This window comes from Phyllostomus hastatus, unplaced genomic scaffold (genome assembly GCF_019186645.2).
Source record: "Phyllostomus hastatus isolate PE091 unplaced genomic scaffold, TTU_PhHast_1.1 phas_contig_40, whole genome shotgun sequence".
NCBI classification, from domain to species: Eukaryota; Metazoa; Chordata; class Mammalia; order Chiroptera; family Phyllostomidae; genus Phyllostomus; species Phyllostomus hastatus.
In genome coordinates this window covers 18413965-18437841 of record NW_025333872.1, presented here as the reverse complement: position 1 = coordinate 18437841, position 23877 = coordinate 18413965, and the positions used below count along the sequence as shown (strand labels likewise).

Here is a 23877-nt window from a genome sequence, read left to right as displayed (position 1 = left end):
TTATTGAACTGAGAATTTCAAAATCGAGTTAACATTTTTACATAATTTTCAGCTTTCAAAACAAATTTATGATTTTCTATATAAGGAGAACTATAATACTTTGTAGCCAAGTTTTCAAATTGTTCAAACTAAATTGTTCAGAAAATTTACCACCTTCTAGAACGGCTCTCCATCTGTAGCTTCACAATATCCTCTTCAGCTATTTTTGGAAATACCTTCTAATTCATGCTAGCCAAGAAAAAAAATGGCTCCAAGAGCCATCTTACCAAATGGTAGATATATTGAAGTTACATTGGGTTTCTCCAACACTCATATGCTGGACTCATATGGTAGTAGGATGCCAAGAATCATTTTGTTACTATTGAAGCAGAAGGCATCTACTGTTGGGCCCTTTCCCCATATACACACAAATACCCAAATAGGCATCTTGGAGGCATTCACTTGTCCCTCATGAAATGGACTTACAGAGGCTCATCTCACTACTTCCCAAGCAAAGGTGTCTCATACTAGTGTTACAAAAATGAGATCTACTTAGACTCTAGGCAACTGAAGAACTCTTAGATTTCTTGCCCTGGCTGGGTAGCTTAGCTGTTTAGAATGTCATCCTGATATGCGAAGGTTGCAGGTTCAGTCCCTCAGGGCACATACAGAATCAGCCAATGAATGCATAAATAAGCAGATTAAAAAAAATCAGTGTTTCACTCTCCCTCTCTCTCTCCCTTCCTCTCTTTAAAAACTTAATAAACTTTTAAAAATTAAAAGAAAAAACTTTTTGATCTCTCATTTTACTTGAGATTGTTTTACAAATATGCCTCATAGAATATTGAAACCAAAATGTGTGTAACACATTTCTTTTCCATTAGATTATATGTTGGCCAGTATTACCATTGCCACCTCTAGTCTGTAAAGCAGCATGAAGCTATGTCTAATAATACAATATAAATACAAATAAGAAGATCACAGCCTGGGCCACCCAGGAACTAGACTGCAGACACGACCCTCCTACATTTATGTGCAGCATGTTAAATTAGACCCCTTCCTTTTTTAAAAAATTGAATTTGTAGTTACTTAGCTCTTTTCAAAAGAGTTTTGAGACCACATTCAGAAAAACTTCAACTATAGTGTATTACATTGGAGATTGTTAATAATCTAATAAAGTAATGTTCTCAAAAATTTTCAAACTAATTTCTCAACCAATTTTATTGGGTACTTTCAATAAAATTGGTATGTGGTTATCCTGGTGATTCTTCTTGAATGATAGTAAAATATTTATAGGAAAAGATTGGTAGCTTTCTCTAGACTGTCTTCCCTGAATATAATTTCTCTCAGAGAAGCTTTTATTTGGGCTAGATAGCAGACAGTTTGGGGACTACCTTCTGGTGAGAACAAGGAACTGCTGCTTAGTGAACCAAATGAATAACGTGGAGTAACTGGAGCACTCCTCAGTGGTGCGTGGAGGCTGGTCTCAGCGAAACCTGCAGGCAGTGACTGAGCTTTCCCCCAAGAGTGGTTTGGGATTAGGCCCATGGAATGTGTTCAGTGGAAGCCCTGTACTCCATGGCGTGTAGATATTGCAGATTTATTCATCTCCTTAGAAAGAATGGGACTTCACTTGGATTTTACACCCACTCATTAATATAAATATCATTGAGTCTATTGATTAGATATTGTTCAGTGTACTCATACATCACGTTTTTCTTTAAATACACCTTACAAGTAGTGCTCAGTATAGAGCTGTGTTTGATAGATTGATTATCCTTGCAGTCTTTAACATTTTAAAATTAAGTACAAATCATTTGTTGTAGTTATCATATATGTACATAGACTAGATTAATACATACATATACATGTCATGTAATATATGTATGCATTTTATATTGGTTTACATATAATTACAATGCCTCGTGGGCTTATATCACCTAATGTAGCTTTGTGCATCGTATTTTTTTCTCTCAGCATTGTGGTTATCTTCTACTGAAATTATTTCTCCTTCCTTCCTTCCTTTTTTTCTTCCTTCTTTCCTTCTTTTTTTCTTCCTCCCTCCTTTCCTTCTTTTTTCCTTCTTATTTTCTTTCAAATATTTTTTGTGTATATCATGATTGTGTATAAAGGGACACCAAGAGTTGTTATTATTATGGCTTGGTCTCTGCAGGTTGGGAACAAACAGTAAGTTTAGAATCCTTTTATGTAATGTGACCCTTGGCTAATACTCTTGTCAAAATATATGATGATATGAAATGTATAATGAACTGGGGTTTGATATTTCACTCAACCAACATTTGTATGTGGACTTCGACATGACCAAACTGTTGTTTAATCTTGGTGTCAGGGGCACCTCTTTCTGGCAGAGTTGTATAAGCCATCGTGTATTAAATGCCTTGTGAGGGTACGTTGTTTGTTTGGAGTTTTGCTAGCTGAGTGCCTTGGGGTTGTAGGCAACTGTAATATGGAGTGTTGACCCTGAGATCCTGAGAAGCTGTTTGGTTTGTTATAGCAACTGCGAGAGTTGATAGCTGAACACAAGCCTCATATAGATAAGATGAACAAAACCGGCCCGCAATTATTGGAATTGAGCCCAGAGGAGGGCTTTTCTATCCAAGAGAAGTATGTGGCAGCTGACACCCTTTACAGTCAAATTAAAGAAGATGTCAAAAAGCGAGCTGTGGCACTGGATGAAGCCGTTTCTCAATCTACTCAGGTAATCGTTTGCGCCAGAAATAAGATTGGGTTCTTCCAAACAACAGAGTATGGAAAGATTTTCCCGGACCTCCTGATTAAATTTCAACTACAATTATTTCACTGTATTATCTTTAGAGTATTGATATCTTTGTCTCTCAAAAGTGATAGTTCCTTTGGTCCAGTCCTAATATTTCTCTGCCTGCTTATAGATAAAATAAAAACATAATTTTCAATGGCTTGAGAAATTTATAGTTTTGTCCACATTGTCCAAATATTTAAATAAGAGTACAAATAGTATGCAGTATTTGCCATTGGGAGAAATAAAAGAAAGCCTTACTGTCATTATGAATAAAACACTCCCAAGAAGGCAATAAAAAGTGAGAATGACGGGCTGAGTAAGAAGGAAAAGACATCAAGCTGCAGAATGATTTTTAAAAAATTTTTGAAGATATCTCTTTTAAGAAGTTGCATTTAAAATTACCTGGAAGTTTTCCATTTTCAAGATTTGGCTTTTATTATTAGATATACTGACATTAGAGTGGTCCATTTTCTATAATCCTAAGTGAGTGATGATTCCTTTAATATTGAGAATAGTGTAGAATCTATGAATTAACAAGTTTTTATAACTCTGCTTCATTATCTGTGGTACCTTTGCAAACAGAAGTTTAAAATTCTTTCATTAATCTGATTAGTTTCATTAATCTGATTAATTCCATTAATGTGTTTGATCCTGAATTACCATAAATACAAACTCTCATTAAAACATGGGAGGTTTAACATTTTTTCAGTTCAGGAAACTTTTAAGAAATTCCTTTAATCAAAAATGCTCATGAATTTCACATTTATTAATATAAATTTTTAGGGTGCTAAAACAGTCAGTAAAAGCAAATAAGACAATTAGTTTTGATAGACAGACACCCAGATTATTGAGCTTACCTTACAAGACTAGAATTAAAATAACAAGGCGAAACAGTAGATGAGATGCTGTTGAGAGAGTTCCATTACACATTAAAATACACCATTTCTTAATGAATACACTCAATTATTTGCAAGAAGCATTCTAGTCTACATGAATGGTGTGGTGCAGAGAGGGCCACGACTTGAGGAAATCTTGATACACCAGCTATATATAATTCTTTGGATGGATATGTCAACCAAAGGACTGAAATTTAGTTCTTGATTGTGACATTAAATGGATGTTTTTCCTTTTCATCTAAATTTTCACATTTGATATCACAGATCTTTTCTCACTAAGTGATCCCTTTATTTTGCTGCTAGTTCCATGACAAGATAGACCAGATTCTTGAGAGCCTGGATCGCATTGCGGAGCGCTTGAGGCAGCCACCCTCTATCTCTGCCGAGGTGGAGAAGATCAAGGAGCAGATCAGTGAAAACAAGAATGTGTCAGTAGACATGGAGAAGCTACAGCCATTGTACGAAACTCTTAAACAGAGGGGAGAGGAAATGATTGCTCGGTCTGGGGGCACTGATAAAGACATTTCTGCCAAAGGTAATAATTTCAGGTTAAGGAAACAATTGAATTTTACTTTTAAAACAATTCTAAATGTTCGTGCTATTTACTGGCAGTCCAATTGTATATCAGGGTGCCAGACATCAGAAAAGGTATTACAGGTATGACATGTTTGGGATTGAAGGGCTGTGTACTTTAATCCCTTGTTAATGTCTTCCTGTGTTTGTAAAATAATGGGTTAAGTACAAAGTGTGCCATTATACAAAAACCGCACATTCTCCAGACCTTTGAAACCTGTTGATTAAAGCATAACACCAGTAAGACTAACCCAAAGGATTTTTTCCTCTTTACTAACTACACTGCCTTACATGATGGGTGCTCTCTCTGATAGTCACAGGAATGGCAACCATGACCACAACCAGCTGTCCTTAAAGATATGAGCTGGGGGTCAAAAGAAAAGCATGCGCATAGGTTAGTGGGAATTCATGTTAAAAATATTCTAGAAACAAGCCCAGAATGCATATCCTACATTGTTATATTCCTGGGACTGAACAGACATCTTTACTCTTGATTGGAGAGCATAAAGAATATACTTGGGTGGTTATTTCACTTTCCTTAGAATTAAGGCCAGCCTTGGTGAACTTGAAAGTCGATGGACTTGGGTCTACTCTGGGCTCACTTGCCTTTGAAGACCCACTTTCATCAGGAAGAGTCTTGGTTCAGGAGGAGCTGGACATCCTCCAATCTTACATTTGTCTGGAATAGGCCATTGGGCCCGTGGTCCTCTCTAAACTGGGATCAACCATAATTTGGTCCAATTTCAGATACTGTATTGAATCACCATTTCTGTGTGAACCAAAATGTTCTGCTTTATTGCTTAAATGGGGCTAACATGCGGCCTTTTTGACATTGTTTTGCTCCCACAGCTGTTCAGGATAAGCTTGACCAAATGGTTTTCGTTTGGGAGAACATACACACGCTGGTGGAAGAAAGGGAAGCCAAACTCCTGGACGTGATGGAATTAGCAGAAAAGTTCTGGTGTGATCACATGTCATTGGTAGTTACCACTAAAGATACTCAAGATTTCATCCGGGATCTGGAGGAACCTGGAATTGATCCCTCAGTAGTGAAACAACAGCAGGAAGCAGCAGAGGTGAGCAGTGTATACCATTTAAAGTGAAGAAATAAGTTGTAGTACAATGTGGATCCCTTGGGTAAATATTCAGAATTACTTCATTAAAATTTATATTTGGATCTGAAAGTGGAATGCATAGTGATATATATATAGTAGGAGTATGTATTTTAAGATCACTCTCCATCTCTGCTGCTTTTGTCTAATGTCAGGACCTCATTATCTTTCGTGGTTTCTAAAGGCTTTCCTTGCCAGGCCTCCAACCTTGCTCCCAGTCATCTCCCTAAGTCTGCTCTTATTGTGTTGCTACTTGAAACCCCTCGGAGGTGCTCACAGCCTACCGCACAAAGTCCAAACTCCCTAGAACAGGGTATGAGCCTTTACGTCCTAGGTGGCCTGTACTTGTGTTTCCAGGGCAGTTTTTTTCCTGCTGTCCCTTTACCAAGCACCCTCTCTTCTGGCACACATGTGGCTTTCCCCAGAACTGCTGTACTCTTTCTAGCATCTGTATCTTTGCACATTTTATTTTCTCACCTTTGAATGTCCTTACCACTCTGCTGGCAAATCCTGCTCAGACTCTGAGGGTCAGTTGGATAGTTACCCTCTGTAAAATCTTCTCTTGTGTACTTAGCAGAGTTAGTCTGTGTCCCCATAATAGTTCCTCATGCAAAGAATCTGAGCGTAGTATGACTTATCATTGATTGTAACTTTGTCTTTCTTAATGGACTCAAAGCCCCGTGAGCAGAATGGTCATATACCTGTTTATCTTGGCATTCTCAACACCTTGTTTAGGATTTGTTTCATGCTTCATAAAGGCTTCTTGAATCAATCATTATATTTAACTAAGAAGATAAAAGCAAAGTTAAAATACTGCGCTTCTGTCACAGTTTTTGTTTGTTTTGTTTGTAATTTACATGCACCAGGGTGAAAACATAAATCCAGAGCTAGGCTTTCTTGGCTCTATTAAACACATTATTTGGTGTGAGGTCTTTGAACTCATGTTTTACTTATGTCTGTTTTATATATGTATTGCCAAACAAGTCAGTTTGAAAAGCAGTGTCTTTCTATGCTTTTTAGTATTGTTGTGTTTGTATTTTTTTAAAAAAAACTTGTTCTAGTATATTACAGAGAATTATTTCCTAAATATTATCTTTTTAATAAACATTTGACATTTGTAACTCAAAGTATGCTTATTTCTTTAAATATTCTCCTGTTATCTTTTCTCATTGAAAGGATTTATTCCAGAAACTTAGAAAACAAAAATTGATCATAACCCTACTCCTAGAAATAACTACCATTAATGTTTGTGTGCATCTTTTCAGTGTTAGTATAGTTTTGCTTAAAACTCTAAGGCTGCCATTTCTCATTCTAGGCCATACGGGAAGAAATAGATGGACTACAGGAAGAGCTGGATATAGTTGTTAACCTGGGCTCTGAACTCATCGCCGCATGTGGAGAGCCTGATAAACCCATTGTCAAGAAGAGCATAGATGAGGTATAACTAGCACAGTTTCTGCTCTTATCAGAATGCTATTTTTAAAAATTTCATTAAATCATGTTTGGTAGAAGTATTTGAAAACGTAAGACAATAAAAGAGTTCTAATGTTCTTGTTGTAGTTAAATTCAGCATGGGATTCTCTAAATAAAGCGTGGAAAGACCGGGTGGAGAGACTCGAGGAGGCGATGCAGGCTGCTGTTCAGTACCAGGATGGACTGCAGGTAAGGGGACCGCAGTGTGCCTGCTGGGAGCGGGAATCATGCTGACTCTTGTCTGCAGATGTACACTCAGCGTCTCCCGGGGCTGCAAAGGTGTGTGCCGTCTCCTCACCCGCTTCAATGAGTGTTTGCCCTTAGGAGGTATTTCTGTCACTTGAAGTAGGTATAGACTTATATACCCATTTAAATGTGTTTTTATACACACATTCTGTGAAATATCCTTTGAAAAGAAGTATTTTAATTTTTTTAAGTTAAGGGAAATATTCCCACACAGTGTTTTCCTAAATGGCTTAGCACCAGACACTGAGATCGAACTGAATCTGGCCTGTGTTCTGAAGTTGAGTGGGGTAAGATGAAAGGAGTAAACACCATCTAAAAATACCACCAAGTTTAACCAAAGTCACAAGTAAAGAAATTTGATTTGAAGCCAGTGTTCCCTAGGAACTCAAATAGATTTCTAGTTTATTAGGTCATAATCTGTTTTCTTCTTTTCATATACATAATTCCTTTTAATAGTTGTTTTCCTGTCCCTTCAGGGTTCTCCTTCAGTTCATTAGCCATTTTTAAGGGTTTTTTTTTAATATTAAAAGTTATCTTGTCAGTTGAGGCCAACTCCGGGCTATTTCTTGCCCTACCTTCTTTAACTTTCTTCCTTTCTCTAATGTTAAGGCCGGCAAGAGTTTAGTCTTTTATCCCTCTTACCATATGGAAAAAGTATTTCCATAACACCAAGTGAATATTATTTTTAAATCTCAGATGAGAACATCTTTTCCTTTTTATTATGCCACTCCATTTCTATATTTGTAAAAATAAATATCATAAGCCAGGCTTTATGCCAGCTGAAACCATTTTGAACCTTGGAAATAGATGAAAAAATTCACTACAAATAAGATCTTATTAAATATAACTTTTCCCCTCCATACCCTTTCCTTTTTACCCTAAAGTGATAAATTATTGGTTAGATATCACTGACCAGTACCTAATCAAGCTCCGGTTCTCAGTCTGTGAAGCCACATCATGATTTTTCATGTGCTTTGCTAAGTCCTTGAGTTGGCCCTTCTTTCCTGGCTAGAGATGTCACTGTCACCACTTACAGCCATTTGACTTCAGGAGCCATTAACATAGGAGCCTGCAGGCTAGACACTGTGATTCAGACAGTGTCATCACCACTGCTGTGGAAGCAAGGTCCGTCCTGGGTTAGTAGATTGCCTGTGGGAATGAAGGGCAACTTGACCTATTAAGTGGCTGTGGCCAGCTGTAGCCAGAGGCTGAAAGCTCTAGAAGTCCCAGAGGTTTCAAGAGGGGTTGTAAAGTAAAATAAACTTATTTCCCAGGTTGCTGTTTAAGTTCTTAGGATTTATTCATTATAACTTGAAAAGATCAGATATTTTCCATGAATTTTCTCCCTACTCTCTGGTCTGGCAACTTCATTAAAGTGCAAAATAATTTTGTGTATTCAGTATGTGAAAAAAATATGAGTTGAGCCTTTTTAGAATGTTTATATTACCTAAAAATAACAAGAAAAAAAGATTTTGAAGTCTATGTTGCAATTCACAATAACGGTCTTAATATTAATCATTACATATGCTGGATTTTAATACTAATCTAAATGATGCACAAGGGTTTAGTTGAGCCAAATATTTTTCTCCATGCCAAACAATAAACTTCTTGATTGCTTGAATAAGCACATGGGTTTGAATCTTTTTCTTTCAATACACAGGGCCCGGCAGAAGTAATGCCTGTATGAATGCGGTTGGTAGGGCACTAATATGGGTGTAACAATTTACAGTTTTAACTTGAACATTTCACCTAAAATGTCATACGGTGTGCTTGAGTGTGATATTGTTATGTTACAGAGTTACATGCTTATGATTTTATAATAAAAGATTTTATAAAAAACAAGGGGTATTATTTGTGCCAGACCCTATATTTATGCAATCTGCTTTTAGAGGAACATAAGAGAACATAGAGAATTTTATTTCCTGTGATTGAATTTATAAAACTTTTTTCAAATGAACATTTTCTTTAAGTTCGTAATATTCTAACATTCTACTCAAAATAGAATTTCCTTTGCAAACTTGGATACAGAATTGGAGGCTACATCTAATTCATATTGTGGTCAACTGTTTCAGTATGCTGCTGCTTTTACCTATTTAGATGAACCTTCTTTATGATTTGTGAAATAGATGCATTGCATAATATCTTTACAGGTTTATAATTGTACTTCTCTATGACATCTAAATATTGAAGCAATTTCAAATGTACTTTTACAATAACACATGGACTAATGTGTTTTTCAGGCAATATTCGACTGGGTAGATATTGCAGGTGGCAAATTAGCTTCAATGTCTCCAATCGGAACAGATCTTGAAACTGTGAAGCAGCAGATTGAAGAGTTAAAGGTATGGGTAGGGGCTAATGTATCAAAGACTTAACATTTTTTAAGTTTCTGATTCACAGGATTCTTTACACAAATTTATTTATTTTCCATAATTGAAGCACATTTTGATTATGAAACTGGTTTAATGTAGTACCTGTACCTAATAAGCACTACGTAAGTGTTCCTTCAAGAATATAAAATATTGGTGGTTTTCTTCTTATTAAATCAGTAGCTATTTCTTCTAGAAAAATTGGGAAATACAAAGAAGCAAAAAAGGTGTTTTTTTTTTTGCCACTCAATGTTATATCCCCAGAGACAACCACACTTGAGTTATGGTTTATAGCCTTTCAGACATCCTCACGTAGGGGGCAGGATGAGGTATAGGGAACGTATGTGTATTTTATACATATGTAGATAATACTGTAAGGATTTTTATAACTTCATTGTTTGATATTTTATTATTGTCAATATACATATAGCAACATTTTTATTTTCTTTATTGTATTCAGAATAATTAATTTAGTTTTATGGGCTAAAGAGCCACACATAGGATAATTATGTTTCTCAAAATGTTTGTTTTGTAAATGTGTCTTGTTTTCCATCCGCCTTCCTCTTTAATTTTTCCTCTTGGGGTTCTTTATCTCCAGCTGTGAAAATGGCTGGCTTTCTCTTTGTATCCTCTGTGTTGGTCACTTATCAAAGTGGGATCAGATATTTCTTTCCGAATTTTGTGTCCATCCACAGACACATCACATCATTTTCTTTTTTTTTTTTTTTTTTGGAAGGAAACACAATTTTATTTTCATATGACACTTCATTTGTTGCGTTTATAAACAAAGATAGGTAGCCAACTGAAAAATTCTGTTACATATGCTTTCTGAAATGTAATTTAATCACACACACATGCACACACACACACACACATCCATTCACACTTGGAATTTAATGCCTGTATGAGAACACCGAGACTCACAAAGATAATTGCATGAAGTCACATAATTGTAATACACTGATGAATTCACTGACCATTTCGCTGGATTACAAGGACATATTCATCTTACTGTATCATGTTATATCATTACAATGGAAATTTTACACTGGGTTATATTTTACCACATTATAATGCTAGGACTCTCAGAATAAAATGTATTTGATAATATTTAAATATAATTATTTCCATAAGAAACTTTTTCTTCAGACATCTTCAATATTTAGGTTTTGTTATGAGATTTAAATGATGCTAAACTAAAATTTATATGTTTAAATCTTTCACATTTTTTATATTTAACTGATTTCTGTTCATGTAATTTTTATTTACATTACATTAGCTATTAATTTGGCTCACTATAAGAGAGGATTTGGATTGTTTTGTGTTAAGACTCAGTTTATACAAAGAATATTTTAATTTGCATCCAAAATACCTTGTCTTTAACTTTTTTTTTTTATTATTAATCATTGGTCATATACAGTTTTCTCCTTTTTACTCCCAATCAAGTCCCCCCTCCCACCCTCCCCACTTCCCTCCCATTACCACCCTCCCCTTAGTCTATGACCATGTGTCCTTTAAGTTTGTTCCTGTGAACCCTTCCCACTGTCCCCCTTAAATTCCCTCTTCTCTCCCCTCCGGTCACCATCAGCCTGTCCTCTATTTCAGTGTCTTTGGTTACATTTTGCTTGTTTCTTTGTTTTGTTATTTAGGTTCCTGTTAAAGGTGAGATCATATGGTATTTGTCTTTCACTGCCTGGCTTGTTTCGCTTAGCATAATGTTTTCCAGCTCCATCCACGCTGTTGCAAAGGGTAGGAGCTCCTTCTTTCTTTCTGCTGCATAGAATTCCATCGTGTAAATGTACCATAGTTTTTTGATCCATTCGTTTACTGATGGGCATCTTGGTTGCTTCCAGCATCTAGCTATTGTAAATTGTGCTGCTATGAACATTGGGATGCATAGGTTCTTTTGAATTGGTGTTTTAGTATTCTTAGGATAGAGTCCCAGCAGTGGAATTGCAGGGTCAAAAGGCAGATCCATTTTTAGTTTTCTGAGGAAGTTCCATATTGCTTTCCATAGTGGTTGTACCAGTCTGCAGTCCCACCAACAGGGCACTAGGGTCCCCTTTTCTCCACAACCTCTCCAACACTTGTTGTTTGTTGCTTTGTTTATGATGGCCATTCTGTCTGGTGTGAAGTGGTATCTCATTGTGGTTTTAATTTGCATCTCTCTGATAGCTAGCGATATTGAGCATCGTTTCATGTGTCTTTGGATATTCTGTATGTCCTCCTTGGAGAAGTGTCTGTTCAAGTCCTTTGCCCACTTTTTAATTGGATTCCTTGTCTTCTTAGAGTACAGTCGTGTAAGTTCTCTATATATTTTGGAGATTAGACCCTTGTCTGAGGTGTCATTGGCAAATATGTTTTCCCATACAGTTGGTTCTCTTTTAATTTTCATACTGTTTTCTTTAGCTGTGCAGAAGCTTTTAATTTTGATGAGGTCCCATTTGTTTATTCTTTCCTTTATGTCCCTTGCTCTAGGGGACACGTCATTAAAAAAGTCTCTTCATGAAATATCTGAGATTTTCCTACCTACGTTCTCCTCTAGGACTTTAATGGTGTCATGTTTTATATTTAAGTCTTTTATCCACCTTGAATTTATTTTTTGTATATGGTGTAAGTTGGTGCTCAAGTTTCATTTTTTTTGCACGTGGCTGCCCAGTTCTCCCAACACCATTTGTTGAAGAGGCTATTTTTATTCCATTTTATGTTGCTGCCTCCTTTGTCAAATATTAATTGACCATAGAGACTTGGGCTTATTTCTGGGCTCTCTGTTCTGCTCCATTGGTCTATGTGCCTGTTTTTATGCCAGTACCAGGCTGTTTTGATTACAGTAGCCTTGTAATATAGTTTAGTGTCGGGTATTGGGATCCCTCCTACTTTACTCTTCTTTCTCAATATTGCAGCAGCTATTCGGGGTCGTTTATAATTCCATATAAATTTTTGAAGTGTTTGTTCTATGTCTGTGAAATATGCCATTGGTACTTTAATAGGAATTGCATTGAATGTGTAAATTGCTTTGGGTAGTATGGACATTTTGATGATATTAATTCTTCCAATCCATGAACACGGTATATGTTTCCATTTGTTTGTGTCTTCCTTGATTTCTTTCTTCAGTGTTGTGTAGTTTTCTGAATACAGGTCTTTTACCTCTTTGGTTAGGTTTATTCCTAGATATTTTATTTTTCTTTTTTGCTATTTCAAATGGGATTTTTTCCTTGATCTCTGCTTCTGCTGTTTCATTGTTGGTGTACAGAAATGCCTTTGATTTCTGGATATTGACTTTGTATCCCGCTGTTTTGCCAAATTCATTTATTAGGTCAAGCAGTTTTTTGGTAGAGTCTATAGGATTTTCTACGTACACTATCATGTCATCTGCAAACAATGACAGTTTTGTTTCCTCCTTTCCGATTTGGATGCCTTTTATTTCTTTTTCTTGTCTGATTGCTATGGCTAAAACTTCCAGTACTATATTGAATAGAAGTGGTGAAAGTGGACAGCCTTGTCTTGTTCCTGATCTTAATGGAAAAGGTTTTAATTTTTGCCCATTGAGAATGATGTTGGCTGAAGGTCTCTCATATATGGCCTTTATTATGTTGAGGAATGCTCCCTCTATTCCCACTTTTCCGAGTGTTTTTATCATGAATGGGTGCTGTACCTTATCAAATGCTTTTTTCTGCATCAATTGATATGATCATGTGGTTTTTTGTCTTTGCTTTTGTTTATGTGATGTATTACATTTACTGACTTGCGTATATTGAACCATCCTTGCATCCCTGGAATGAATCCCACTTGGTCATGGTGTATAATCTTTTTAATGTATTGTTGGATGCGGTTTGCCAGTATTTTGTTGAGGATTTTAGCGTCAATGTTCATCAGTGATATTGGCCTGAAGTTTTCTTTCTTTGTTGTGTCTTTATTTGGTTTTGGAATTAGGATGATGTTGGCCTCATAAAAAGAGTTTGGGAGATTCCCATCTTTTTGGATTTTTTGGAATAGTCTGTGAAGGATAGGGGTTAGCTCTTCCTTAAATGCTTTGTAGAATTCTCCTGTGAAACCATCTGGTCCCGGGCTTTTAATCACATCATTTTCAATGAACTCTATTGGCTTTTTATGGAAAATTATTACCTGGCTTTAAAAGTTGTAGCATTTTCATCTCCAAGCATGATAACAGAATATTCGATTTAGAAAAAATGTGGGATTTTTTAAAAGAATTTTACTGTTATCATCATTATATTGGGATTTTTTTTTATTTGATAATGTAGTAACACATCATATACTTTATATACATTTACAGCTGTGGAGGACTATATTTTGGATAATTACATATATCTCAGTGATTTTTGTATGGCAGGCGGGTTAGGAAGGCTGTCTCTGAAATTAGGTTGACTGAGATTACATTCCAGTTCATCCACTTACTAGCTAAGTGAGCTCAGGAAAATTATCTACCTGGTCTCTCTTCTGTGTCCTTAGCTTAAATTGAGAATAAAATTATTTTCTTTATTGGTTTACTGAAAGTAAGTTGAACATAACAAGTGTTCACTCTACCATAGTTATTATTTTTAAATTATTTTTATATGTTTGAAAAATTATGGGCCTTCTTAATCATTAATTACTATTTAATTATTTACTATTACACATTAAATATTTTATAAAAGGACAGTTTCCTATTACAAGCAACCATTTGTTAACCTGTGTGGATTGGCAAAGGCAAGACTGCTAATATGTGTCAGTAAGCACTAGGAGAGAGAATAATGTTATTCTGAGTCAGCCACAGGTGAGTCATAGGGAAAACTAAATATTAATGAACACAGCACAGAAAACAAAATGTTCAGTGGATATAAGATACGTATATATATTTGAGCAAGAATATTAATTTGAGGTTCTTAGAGATCTTTTTATTTTTTCCTCTTTATAATTTCAAAGTTCATTTATTGAATATTATAATTAGACATTAGAATAAATTCATCCTTGAAATTTGTTTATTTTTTTATTATAAACTGCAAAAAGTGAAATAACAAAATTATAAATAAAAACATCTTTCCATCAGAAACACTGAATAAAGAAAAAAGATTTCCCCTTTTTTAATCTATAACTCTTTTATTAGTAAACTGTGTGTTACATTTTAATTCCTTTTCACCCCACCTGCCCCACAATAAGAAGTATGAATTAGAATAAAGATCTAACTCATAGACTTATTTTTGTTTAATGTTACTGATTTATAACACATTTTCCTTGTATATTTCTTTTAAAAAATAGCAATTTAAGTCAGAGGCCTATCAACAACAGATAGAAATGGAAAGACTGAACCATCAAGCAGAACTTTTGCTGAAGAAAGTAACAGAAGAAAGTGACAAACACACTGTCCAAGACCCATTAATGGAACTGAAATTGATATGGGATAGTCTGGATGAGAGAATTATTAACCGGCAGGTAAACAACAACACTTTTGTTAAGAATTTATAAAATTTCAATTTTATGTATTAATGTAAAATAATTATTAGAAACTAAAATTAAGTGAATACATACATAAACTTTTGAAGCCCCCTAAATTCTCTTATTTCAGAACTCTTTCTGCTTCTCATATGCCATGTTTTAACCATAAAGCATTTTGAACTGAGAATGTAGAAGTATATGATAATTGGGCTTCACTGGATATGCTTACGGACTTACGCTGCATGAAACAATTGATTTGTTGCTCTTATTTTATAAATGTATGTTATTTTTAATAACAGATTCATACATGATTTTTTCCTCTCTTCTTTTTCGGTAGCATAAGCTGGAGGGTGCCCTGTTAGCCCTGGGACAGTTCCAACATGCTCTCGATGAGCTGTTGGCGTGGCTGACACACACCGAGGGCTTGCTGAGTGAACAGAAACCTGTTGGAGGTGACCCTAAGGCCATTGAAATTGAACTTGCCAAGCATCATGTACGTAGCTGTTTTTGCATATTATGTTTCTTCTCTGTGTATTTCTGGTTTCATCAATTTTTTATGTATCTTCTTTAGGTATTTTTCTTTTTCTTTTTTAAATTTTTTCTATTTTTAATTAAAAATTTTTTTTATTGTTGAATTACAGTTGTCCTCACTTTCCCGCCATTACTGTCCCTTGCCTTGACCACACACCCCCTTCCCCACTTAGTCCTCCTCCCCGCCTGCAGCCCCCTCCACCCGCTGTCTTTGTCCATGGGTCCTTTATACAAGCTCCTTTACTTGACTCTTCCCTTTTTTCCCCTATTATCCCACTCTCCCCTCCCCTCTGGCCTCTGTCAGTTTGTTCTTTATTTCCCTGTCTCTGGTTCTATTTTGCTCACTCTTTTGTTTTGTTGATTAGGTTCCACTTATAGGTGAGATCATATGGTATTTGTCTTTCACCGCCTGGCTTATTTCACGTCGCATAATACTCTCCAGTTCTCTCCATGCTTTATGTATTTTTCAAGTTTGTAATTTTAGCACAAGTTTGTGTTTGACATTTATAACTAAAGGTTATACTTCTTAAAACATTTCTTAAAAGACTGTAAAAATATTTTTCTCATTGCTCAAGGCAGAAATTATCAGAAAAAGCAAGGTTGGGAAATTCCTAGCTAAATTTTATTAGAGCTGCCTGGCAAACAACACATGCAAGTTTAAATCCCCAGTTGTCCCTGTCATCGGGTTAGTGTAGCATGGTTTTGAGAGTTCTTGAGAATACGCTATTTCATAAGCTCTAGATTCCGATGTTGTTGCACTGCAGGTTGTATGTGTATATCCTCTGTTCACCCTTATCTCCATGGGTCTCTCACGGGCTGCTTGCTTGGCATGTCTAACATATTTCTATCTGTAATCTCTCATTATATTGAGGCTTGCTTTTCTGTCTCCGTCTCTCTTTTCACTGGCTTTTTGTTTTTAGTCCTTTTTGTTATGAATTAGTTTTTTTTTAAATTCTATGTTTAAAAGTTTTTATATGTCCTGCACTTGATTTAAAGCTTGTAAGTTGAAAATGTTTATCTTGAGATCTAGGAAACAGAATTTTATATTGTTTTGTTTGTGACACTGATAATTCTTAATGGAAAATTCCTGTCTCTTAAATTACTAGGCTTAATGAATAAAAAGCTTATGTGCTCAGTAGAGTTTACCCTGACATTCAACAGTCTTTCATAGAACCCTACCATTCCCATTAATAGTGGTATCTATTTGTTAGATCCTAAATCCTAACCTTAAATAAGTTTCATTGGTTATCAAATAGAAAAAGTTTGATTGTTTTACATGTTTAACAGCGTTTAGAAGTAAAAGGTGTTTTTTAGCACTCTAAGATTATGATACACAGTTTTTGACTGTTCTTACTTTAGTTCTCCTTCTTCCATGCCCTTTCCCACGGTAATTTTTTTCTAATTTAAAATTTTCTCCCTTTTTTAACCTTGTTCTGTCTATATTTATAGTCATTGCCCAACCATATTTGATTAAGCAGTTAGAACTTACGCATCATTAATACTTCTCGTTATTTAATGTCTATATTATATCTTCACTAAGAGCAGTAATGAGTAGTCAGACTGACTCTGCATGTAAACACAACATGTTTATTCTCATAGTGAGGGTTCATAGCATTTACATTTCATAACCTAGCAATTGTCCTAAAGAGTCACATACATCAGTGATGAGAACTCTATGGAATATAGTAAAGATGGAAAAATGAGCCACCATGATCCAGTTATTGTTGTGAGTGATGAGTTGGGGACCTTTCATTTCTGTTTATTTATCTTTGAGCAGTTAAAAATGGATCCTTCTTTCATTTCTCAAAGGTCAGCAGTTACAGGACTCAGGGTTGCCAGCACAGATGCTGCAGGGAGGGAGGGAGGAAGTGTTGCCTTCTCTCTCATGCCTCCTTCTCCTGGGTTGTGGCTTATGTAGGACTTGGACCATTTAGAAGAATGCATTTTATAGAATTATTTTTTTATATTTTGTCCATGAGAATATTTAAATCTTACCTTTCAAAGGTGATTCCTAGTGTTAACATACCAAAGCTCATGCTTATTATAAAGAAGACTTCTTACTCAGTTGATTTTATAGTCTGAAAATCACTTCCTCACCAGCTGCCTCAGAAATGAGCATATACAGAGAAACGGTGGTTGTGGATGAGTAGTGCCCTTAGTGAAAATCCCCCCTGGTCTGCATTTCCCTCCAGATGCAACATGCCTTACCTAGGACAGGAGACGATGTTTTTTTTTTTCTTTCCCATTGACAGCCCTCAGTCAACGTGGAGAAGGGTTATCAACTCTTATATACATTAGAAGAGGGGTTCATCTGGTTTCCAAAAACGAAACCACAGTCTTCCTCAAAGGAAATATTACTAAGCTGTATTTGTTCTTTAAAATGTAATTCTTATCATTCTTTTCAGGATAAAAGTTGATCCTTTTAGCCTTGCAGTAGCTTTCTGTATGTAATCACTCTTGCCCTATGTTAGTACATTTAAGTGTTATTAACCCATGCTGGTATTTCCACTGTATAGCAGAATAGAAAGGCATTATTTACTGGGGCGAGTAGAAAGAATGTCATATGTGCATTTTCTACTAAAAGAACAGCTTGACTTTGGAATGCTGGGCTTGAGTATCCCTGATACACAGGGAAACTAACCTCTTTCCCTTTAGTATTAAAGCTTCCCAAGATTCCTGTCAACTTAGTTCTAGCACCATTCCAATGAGAGAAGATAAAAGAATATTACATGACAATTTGTGCCTTTTAGAGTGCTAATTGTAAAACATGGTGCTGTTTTTCTTAGAAATGTAATAATTTCATATTTGAAAGTGAATATATAGAAACAAATATCTTTTAAATTGTTTACTTAAAATGTTAAAATAAAGTTCAATTAAAATGAACTTGGATTGAATGAACTCTCTTAGAGACTTTTAATCATAATGCCTAGTTACTTAATGTCCTTAATTGCAAAGCTATTCTAATGGGAAGAACTAGCAGTTGTCTCACATAATCATTTCAGGGGTTGTTGGTAGACAGGAAAGCTGCAAAGGTAAGGGAAAAGAAGTCTCATCTTTAAAAACTTTATTAGCATTAAAATTCTATGTATATGATGCTTTTGTTTCAGAATTTTCCAAAACCAGGAAATCAAACAATAGCATTAAAAGTGATGTTAAAATGTTATAAACTTGCAGCCATATTGTTATCCTAATATTTTCAGGTGCTCCAAAATGATGTATTAGCGCATCAGTCCACAGTGGAAGCTGTTAATAAAGCAGGAAATGATCTAATTGAATCAAGTGCAGGAGAAGAAGCAAGCAGCCTTCAGAACAAACTGGAGGTTTTAAATCAACGCTGGCAAAATGTTTTGGAAAAAACAGAACAAAGGAAGCAGCAGCTGGATGGTGCCTTGCGCCAGGTGAATAAGAGAATACGTTCTGAAATTTTCTATAGCCTTCAAGACCAAATTAGCATGGAATTCTTTCATTGGCTTACAGGCCCCTGCTTAATTTTTCTCCCCCAAGGAGAAGAGTAAAAATAAATGGGATAAAGAGTAGAGCTGATGAGAACACAGCTCTCTAGTTCTTAGTGTAATAGCCTTATCTAGTAGCACTCTCCTGAAGAAGAAATGCAAGGCAAACCTAGGGGCACCTGGCTGTTCTTAAGAATTCATGAAGAGCTTAGCAGTCTGGATTATTTAAACCTTGTTTTCTGCTTGGAAGTGACTATGTTTATGGCCCAAACTCAAAACTCTCTGTCACTCTAGGCCAAAGGGTTTCATGGTGAAATTGAGGATTTGCAGCAGTGGCTGACTGACACAGAGCGCCATCTGTTAGCATCTAAACCCCTGGGAGGTTTGCCAGAAACGGCCAGGGAGCAGCTCAATGCCCACATGGTAAGTGTATTATTTCCCACAGCTCTCACCTCAGAGTAAGAAACTGATCATTTTGTATGGGCCCTGGTGATAAATAAATAGTGGCAGAGGGTTTAAAGGATATACAGTTTCGTAGCAGAAATCTCCCTTTGTAGGTGCTAGAATTGCCATTTATTGATTAAAATTTTCAAGTCAGAAACTATTATTTATTTCAAAGGTTAATGTGTCAGTATATGAGAAGAGGTTTTAGAAGTCTAGACATTTTTTGAAAGTATACCTTCTCCCATAAAATGATAAACTAGTGTGGGTAGTAATAAACATTGTGTAAATCAAAAACTTTTGCTCTTTGAATGGTAAGAAAAATCCCTAAAGGAGTCAGAATTCACCTAAAAATTATTGCTGTAATCATTTTATTTCCACCTTGTTTCATAGGAGGCTGGAAAGTGTTTTTGCTCTGTTAAAACAAAGTTATTTATTTATTTTAATGGTGATAGGGCTATATCTTCAGCTTCACACCTATTCCAGATATGGACGAGGGGAAGCTTCTGTTTGATTGTCCAGTCTGGAGCCTTCTGCCTGTGGGCAGTTCCCCCCCAGACTCGCTGGCACTGTCAGCTCCCAAGGACAAAGAGGAAAACGTGATTAAACTTGAGGCTCTGGCTTTCTTTCACAGATATATGGACTGACAAATTAAATTTAGACTGCTTTTGATTTATTGACATTTCTTATTCATTTCCTATTAATATTCATCTCTGAAAGTTCTAAGAGTAAACAGTCTGTTTTAAATTTTGAAAACTAATCCTCTAATTTTTACACTTGTGAATTTCCATCAGGAATTCATTTTAATATTCAAATGCTGATAATTAGTATCTTATGAAATAAAAATAGAAGTATTTAGAGATTTGACAAAAGAAATGGGCCACTACACATTAAAGTCTATATATCCTTTGGCACAGGTCTAATGTTGTAAGAGCCTCTTACAACTATAGTTATTTAGAACCTACTTTGAGTTTGGTGATTTGGAGAGGAAGTAACCATTTGTCGGTGTTGTGAAGAACACACAACAGAATTAATATCTTAGTCACTTCACAATTGCCATGAGCATTTAAAATAAATCTTATTAGTCCTGTATGAAATTTTCTAGAAACCTTTACTATATATTCATTATTTTAGAAAATTATTGTTTTTGTGGTTTTGTTGTTTTTACTGTTGTATTAGGTTGTGTTTTTGTGTGTGCCACTGGTGACTATTTGTTCAATGAAAAAGTGATTGACTAAACAATAACGCAGGAGTGTTTATCTTTTCCATAAAACCTGACTGACTTCCCATTTCTTTACTTTTCTGGAAGTATCTATGTAGTTATTATAGTGGTCATTAAATATAAGATTAATGAATTCGTGGACAAACATGCCCAAGGTTAATTTCTAAAAAACAAGTATTTTTAAAATGTTAATTTAGAAGTCTATAAGTAAAAAAAGAAAGGAGGGCAAAGAGGGCAAAGGAGGGCAAAGTGTATCTTTAGGATATTTTATTTTTATTTTATTTTATTTATTTTTTTTAAAGATTTAATTTATTTATTTTTAGAGAGAGAAGGGAGAGAGAGAGAGACAGAGACAGACAGACAGACATCAATGTGTGGTTGCTGGGGGCCATGGCCTGCAACCCAGGCATGTCCCCTGACTGGGAATCGAACCTGCGACACTTTGGTTCGCAGCCCGCGCTCAATCCACTGAGCTATGCCAGCCAGGGCAAATGTTAGGTATTAGCTTTTATGTGGTTTAGGTGGGACGTTTCAAATAAATTTGCTATAACCTGCCGTAATTTACCAGATTGTAGAAATTCCAAGATTTAAAGAATTTTAAAGAGTTACTGATATTTATAATACATTTTTAGCAATATTCTTTTGATTTGGTTATGTTAGAATTGAAGGAAATCAAAACCTAAAATATTACAGTTTCCTGTGATTTAGCTATATTTAAAAGGTTTGCTTTAGGATTAAAAGTTTTCAGTTATTGATACTGTAAATATCTTTAAAAAGGGTTTTTTATGGCTTAAGAAATTTTAAAGTTTTGAGCCAATGAAAATGTTCTGGAGTTATAGTAATCGTTGCACATCCTTGTAATATATTAGTAAAACACTGAATTCTACACTTTAATATGGGTGAATTCTTTGAATTATATTTTAGTTTTAAAATTACAAAGTTGACAATGTTAGACATAGAATATATAATTTTTCAGTGGCAGCAATGATTTGACCCACATTATAATTGAATCAGTGGACTAGAACAAGTCTTAATTTTTTACATGAATGTAACTCTTGTTTCACTGACTTTAAATTTAAATCTGTTGAAGCAGTATTTTTATATTCTCTATAGAAAAGATACACACTGCATACTAGTTGAAAGCTTTAAAAATGTTATAATTAGAAAAATATTTTCACAGTACTACAGGTTTATCTTTTGTGATTCCAAAGTCTGAACTATCAACTTAAATGTCTTAATACTGGGCCTTTACTTTCTGTGCACTAGATGTCTTTCGAGCCCCAATTTAATTATACCAAAAATAGGACAGTCATTGTATTATACAGTTTGAGGAAAGACTTAGGTCCTGCTTTACAGAGGAAGAAATCGAGGCTCAGGGAGGTTAACTTACCCAAGGCCACAGAGCTCATTGGTTACTGTACAGTGAAGGCTTTCTTGACACAGTAACATTTAAAATACTGCTTCACAAACCTTTTCATGATGGTAGCAGCATTTCTGAGATTCTTCGGTAGACAGGGTATAGCCATAGGTTTAGGTGTTGTTTCAATACAGTGAAAAGCTTGAATGTGTCAGTGTTATTCTGTAGGCTGGATAGAGTTGAATATGTGATAAGGGGGTTGGGATTGATGATCTGGAATAAGAACTCTTAGATTTTATTCTCTCAAAAATGACATAATGTGGGGGTATCTCAATTTAGGAAATCTGTGCTGCCTTTGATGTTAAAGAAGAAACGTACAGGAGTCTGATGCAGAAGGGCCAACAGATGCTTGCAAGATGCCCCGAATCTGCAGAGACAAATATTGACCAAGACATAAATAACTTGAAAGAAAAATGGGAATCGGTGGAAACCAAACTCAATGAAAGGAAAGTATGTGCCTTGATTAATATAATAGAATGAATGTTTTAGTTGTTTTATTTCATGAGTCTTAACCTTATCTCTGAGTAGCATGCTCCGAGGAACTTTTACTGGATTGTGTTTGAATTCTCTTTGCATACGTTAGGAGGTATCATGGGGGTCCGTTGAAAACATTATTCTTCTTAACATAGAAGGACAGAGTTAAAGTAATCTGTGCAGACATAGATAATGGTATATTGTAGATCACTTACTGGTTATATTTTTAAATATGTGAACCACTGGAATTCTGGATTGTTAATTAATTCTACCCTAATCATACTTATTAAGCAAAAGGGAGTATAGTTTGTAGGGAGAAGGAGAGAGGGAGATCAAGAGAATGAGATAATTATCTCTCTATATAATAATCACTTACATAACAAAAATCCATGAGACAGGATTAAAAATATTACTGTTTAACGCTATAAGAAAAATGATTGGATGGGAATAGTAGATTGCATGCCCTCACTGACACGTCATAAATATATTTTTTAGTATTGCAGTCCCAAAAATTAATCATGTGACTGTCAAGCTTTCTTTGTACAGATTCTTTTTAGTAATTGGTTTCTGTGGTTAACTGCCCCCAAACCACAATTTGATGTATATTCAAATGTTTTTAGCTGCAGTGAGATTCTTCTTACTATAATTCAAGGGGTTTGGTTTGTTGAGTATCTTAGTGAAGACCCATTACATTCATAAACTGTTTAGGCAATGTAGCTTGTGCATAAATAAAGTATAGATGGGAAGGAAATCTGCCAGAGAGTGGTTTAGCTGGGTGGACTAAAACTCTCAAATATCATCAAATACTAAATAATCTTTCTTCACAGACTAAACTGGAAGAAGCCCTCAACTTGGCAATGGAGTTCCACAATTCTCTCCAAGACTTCATCAACTGGCTCACCCAGGCTGAACAGACCCTAAATGTAGCTTCTCGGCCAAGTCTTATCTTGGACACAGTCTTATTTCAAATCGATGAACATAAGGTATGCTATAACTCAGATGGATAGCACTCTGATTTCATACCTTTGTTGACAGCAGGCTGTTTTAATGTCAAAAGCATGAATTTGATAGTTTGAAAACTTTCTTTTATCTTTTGAAATAGTTTCTGCTTATGACACCAGAAGCATTTTCAAGATAGATCAGTTTCTCATTTGTTTCTAATTTTACCTTATCTTGTGAAAGGTCTTTGCCAATGAAGTAAATTCTCACCGTGAGCAGATAATAGAGCTGGATAAAACTGGAACCCACCTGAAATATTTTAGCCAGAAACAAGATGTTGTCCTCATTAAGAATCTACTTATCAGTGTACAAAGTCGATGGGAAAAAGTGGTTCAACGGTTAGTAGAAAGAGGAAGATCTTTGGATGATGCAAGGAAGAGAGCCAAGCAGGTAAACCTTTGTACAAATTCTCCAAACTTGGCAATGAATCAGTTCTAGCTGTTGAAATACATGTTATGTTAGTAAAGTACTTTTATCGCAG

The 23877-nt window shown here is 35.4% G+C and overlaps 1 protein-coding gene across 11 annotated transcripts in view; it reads left to right on the top strand.

Moving 5' to 3' along the window:
• Positions 1 to 23877, top strand: part of DST (dystonin) — a 435502-nt gene that overhangs the window by 377858 nt on the left and 33767 nt on the right. For all 11 annotated transcript variants that reach the window (XM_045843503.1, XM_045843510.1, XM_045843500.1 and 8 more), the window contains 13 exons: positions 2495 to 2698; positions 3958 to 4189; positions 5077 to 5303; positions 6655 to 6777; positions 6900 to 7001; positions 9299 to 9400; positions 14684 to 14857; positions 15198 to 15353; positions 18592 to 18789; positions 19138 to 19266; positions 22203 to 22373; positions 23225 to 23380; positions 23580 to 23786. In XM_045843503.1, coding sequence (XP_045699459.1) covers positions 2495 to 2698; positions 3958 to 4189; positions 5077 to 5303; positions 6655 to 6777; positions 6900 to 7001; positions 9299 to 9400; positions 14684 to 14857; positions 15198 to 15353; positions 18592 to 18789; positions 19138 to 19266; positions 22203 to 22373; positions 23225 to 23380; positions 23580 to 23786 — 2181 coding nt within the window. The remainder of the gene's footprint in view (positions 1 to 2494; positions 2699 to 3957; positions 4190 to 5076; positions 5304 to 6654; positions 6778 to 6899; positions 7002 to 9298; positions 9401 to 14683; positions 14858 to 15197; positions 15354 to 18591; positions 18790 to 19137; positions 19267 to 22202; positions 22374 to 23224; positions 23381 to 23579; positions 23787 to 23877) is intronic.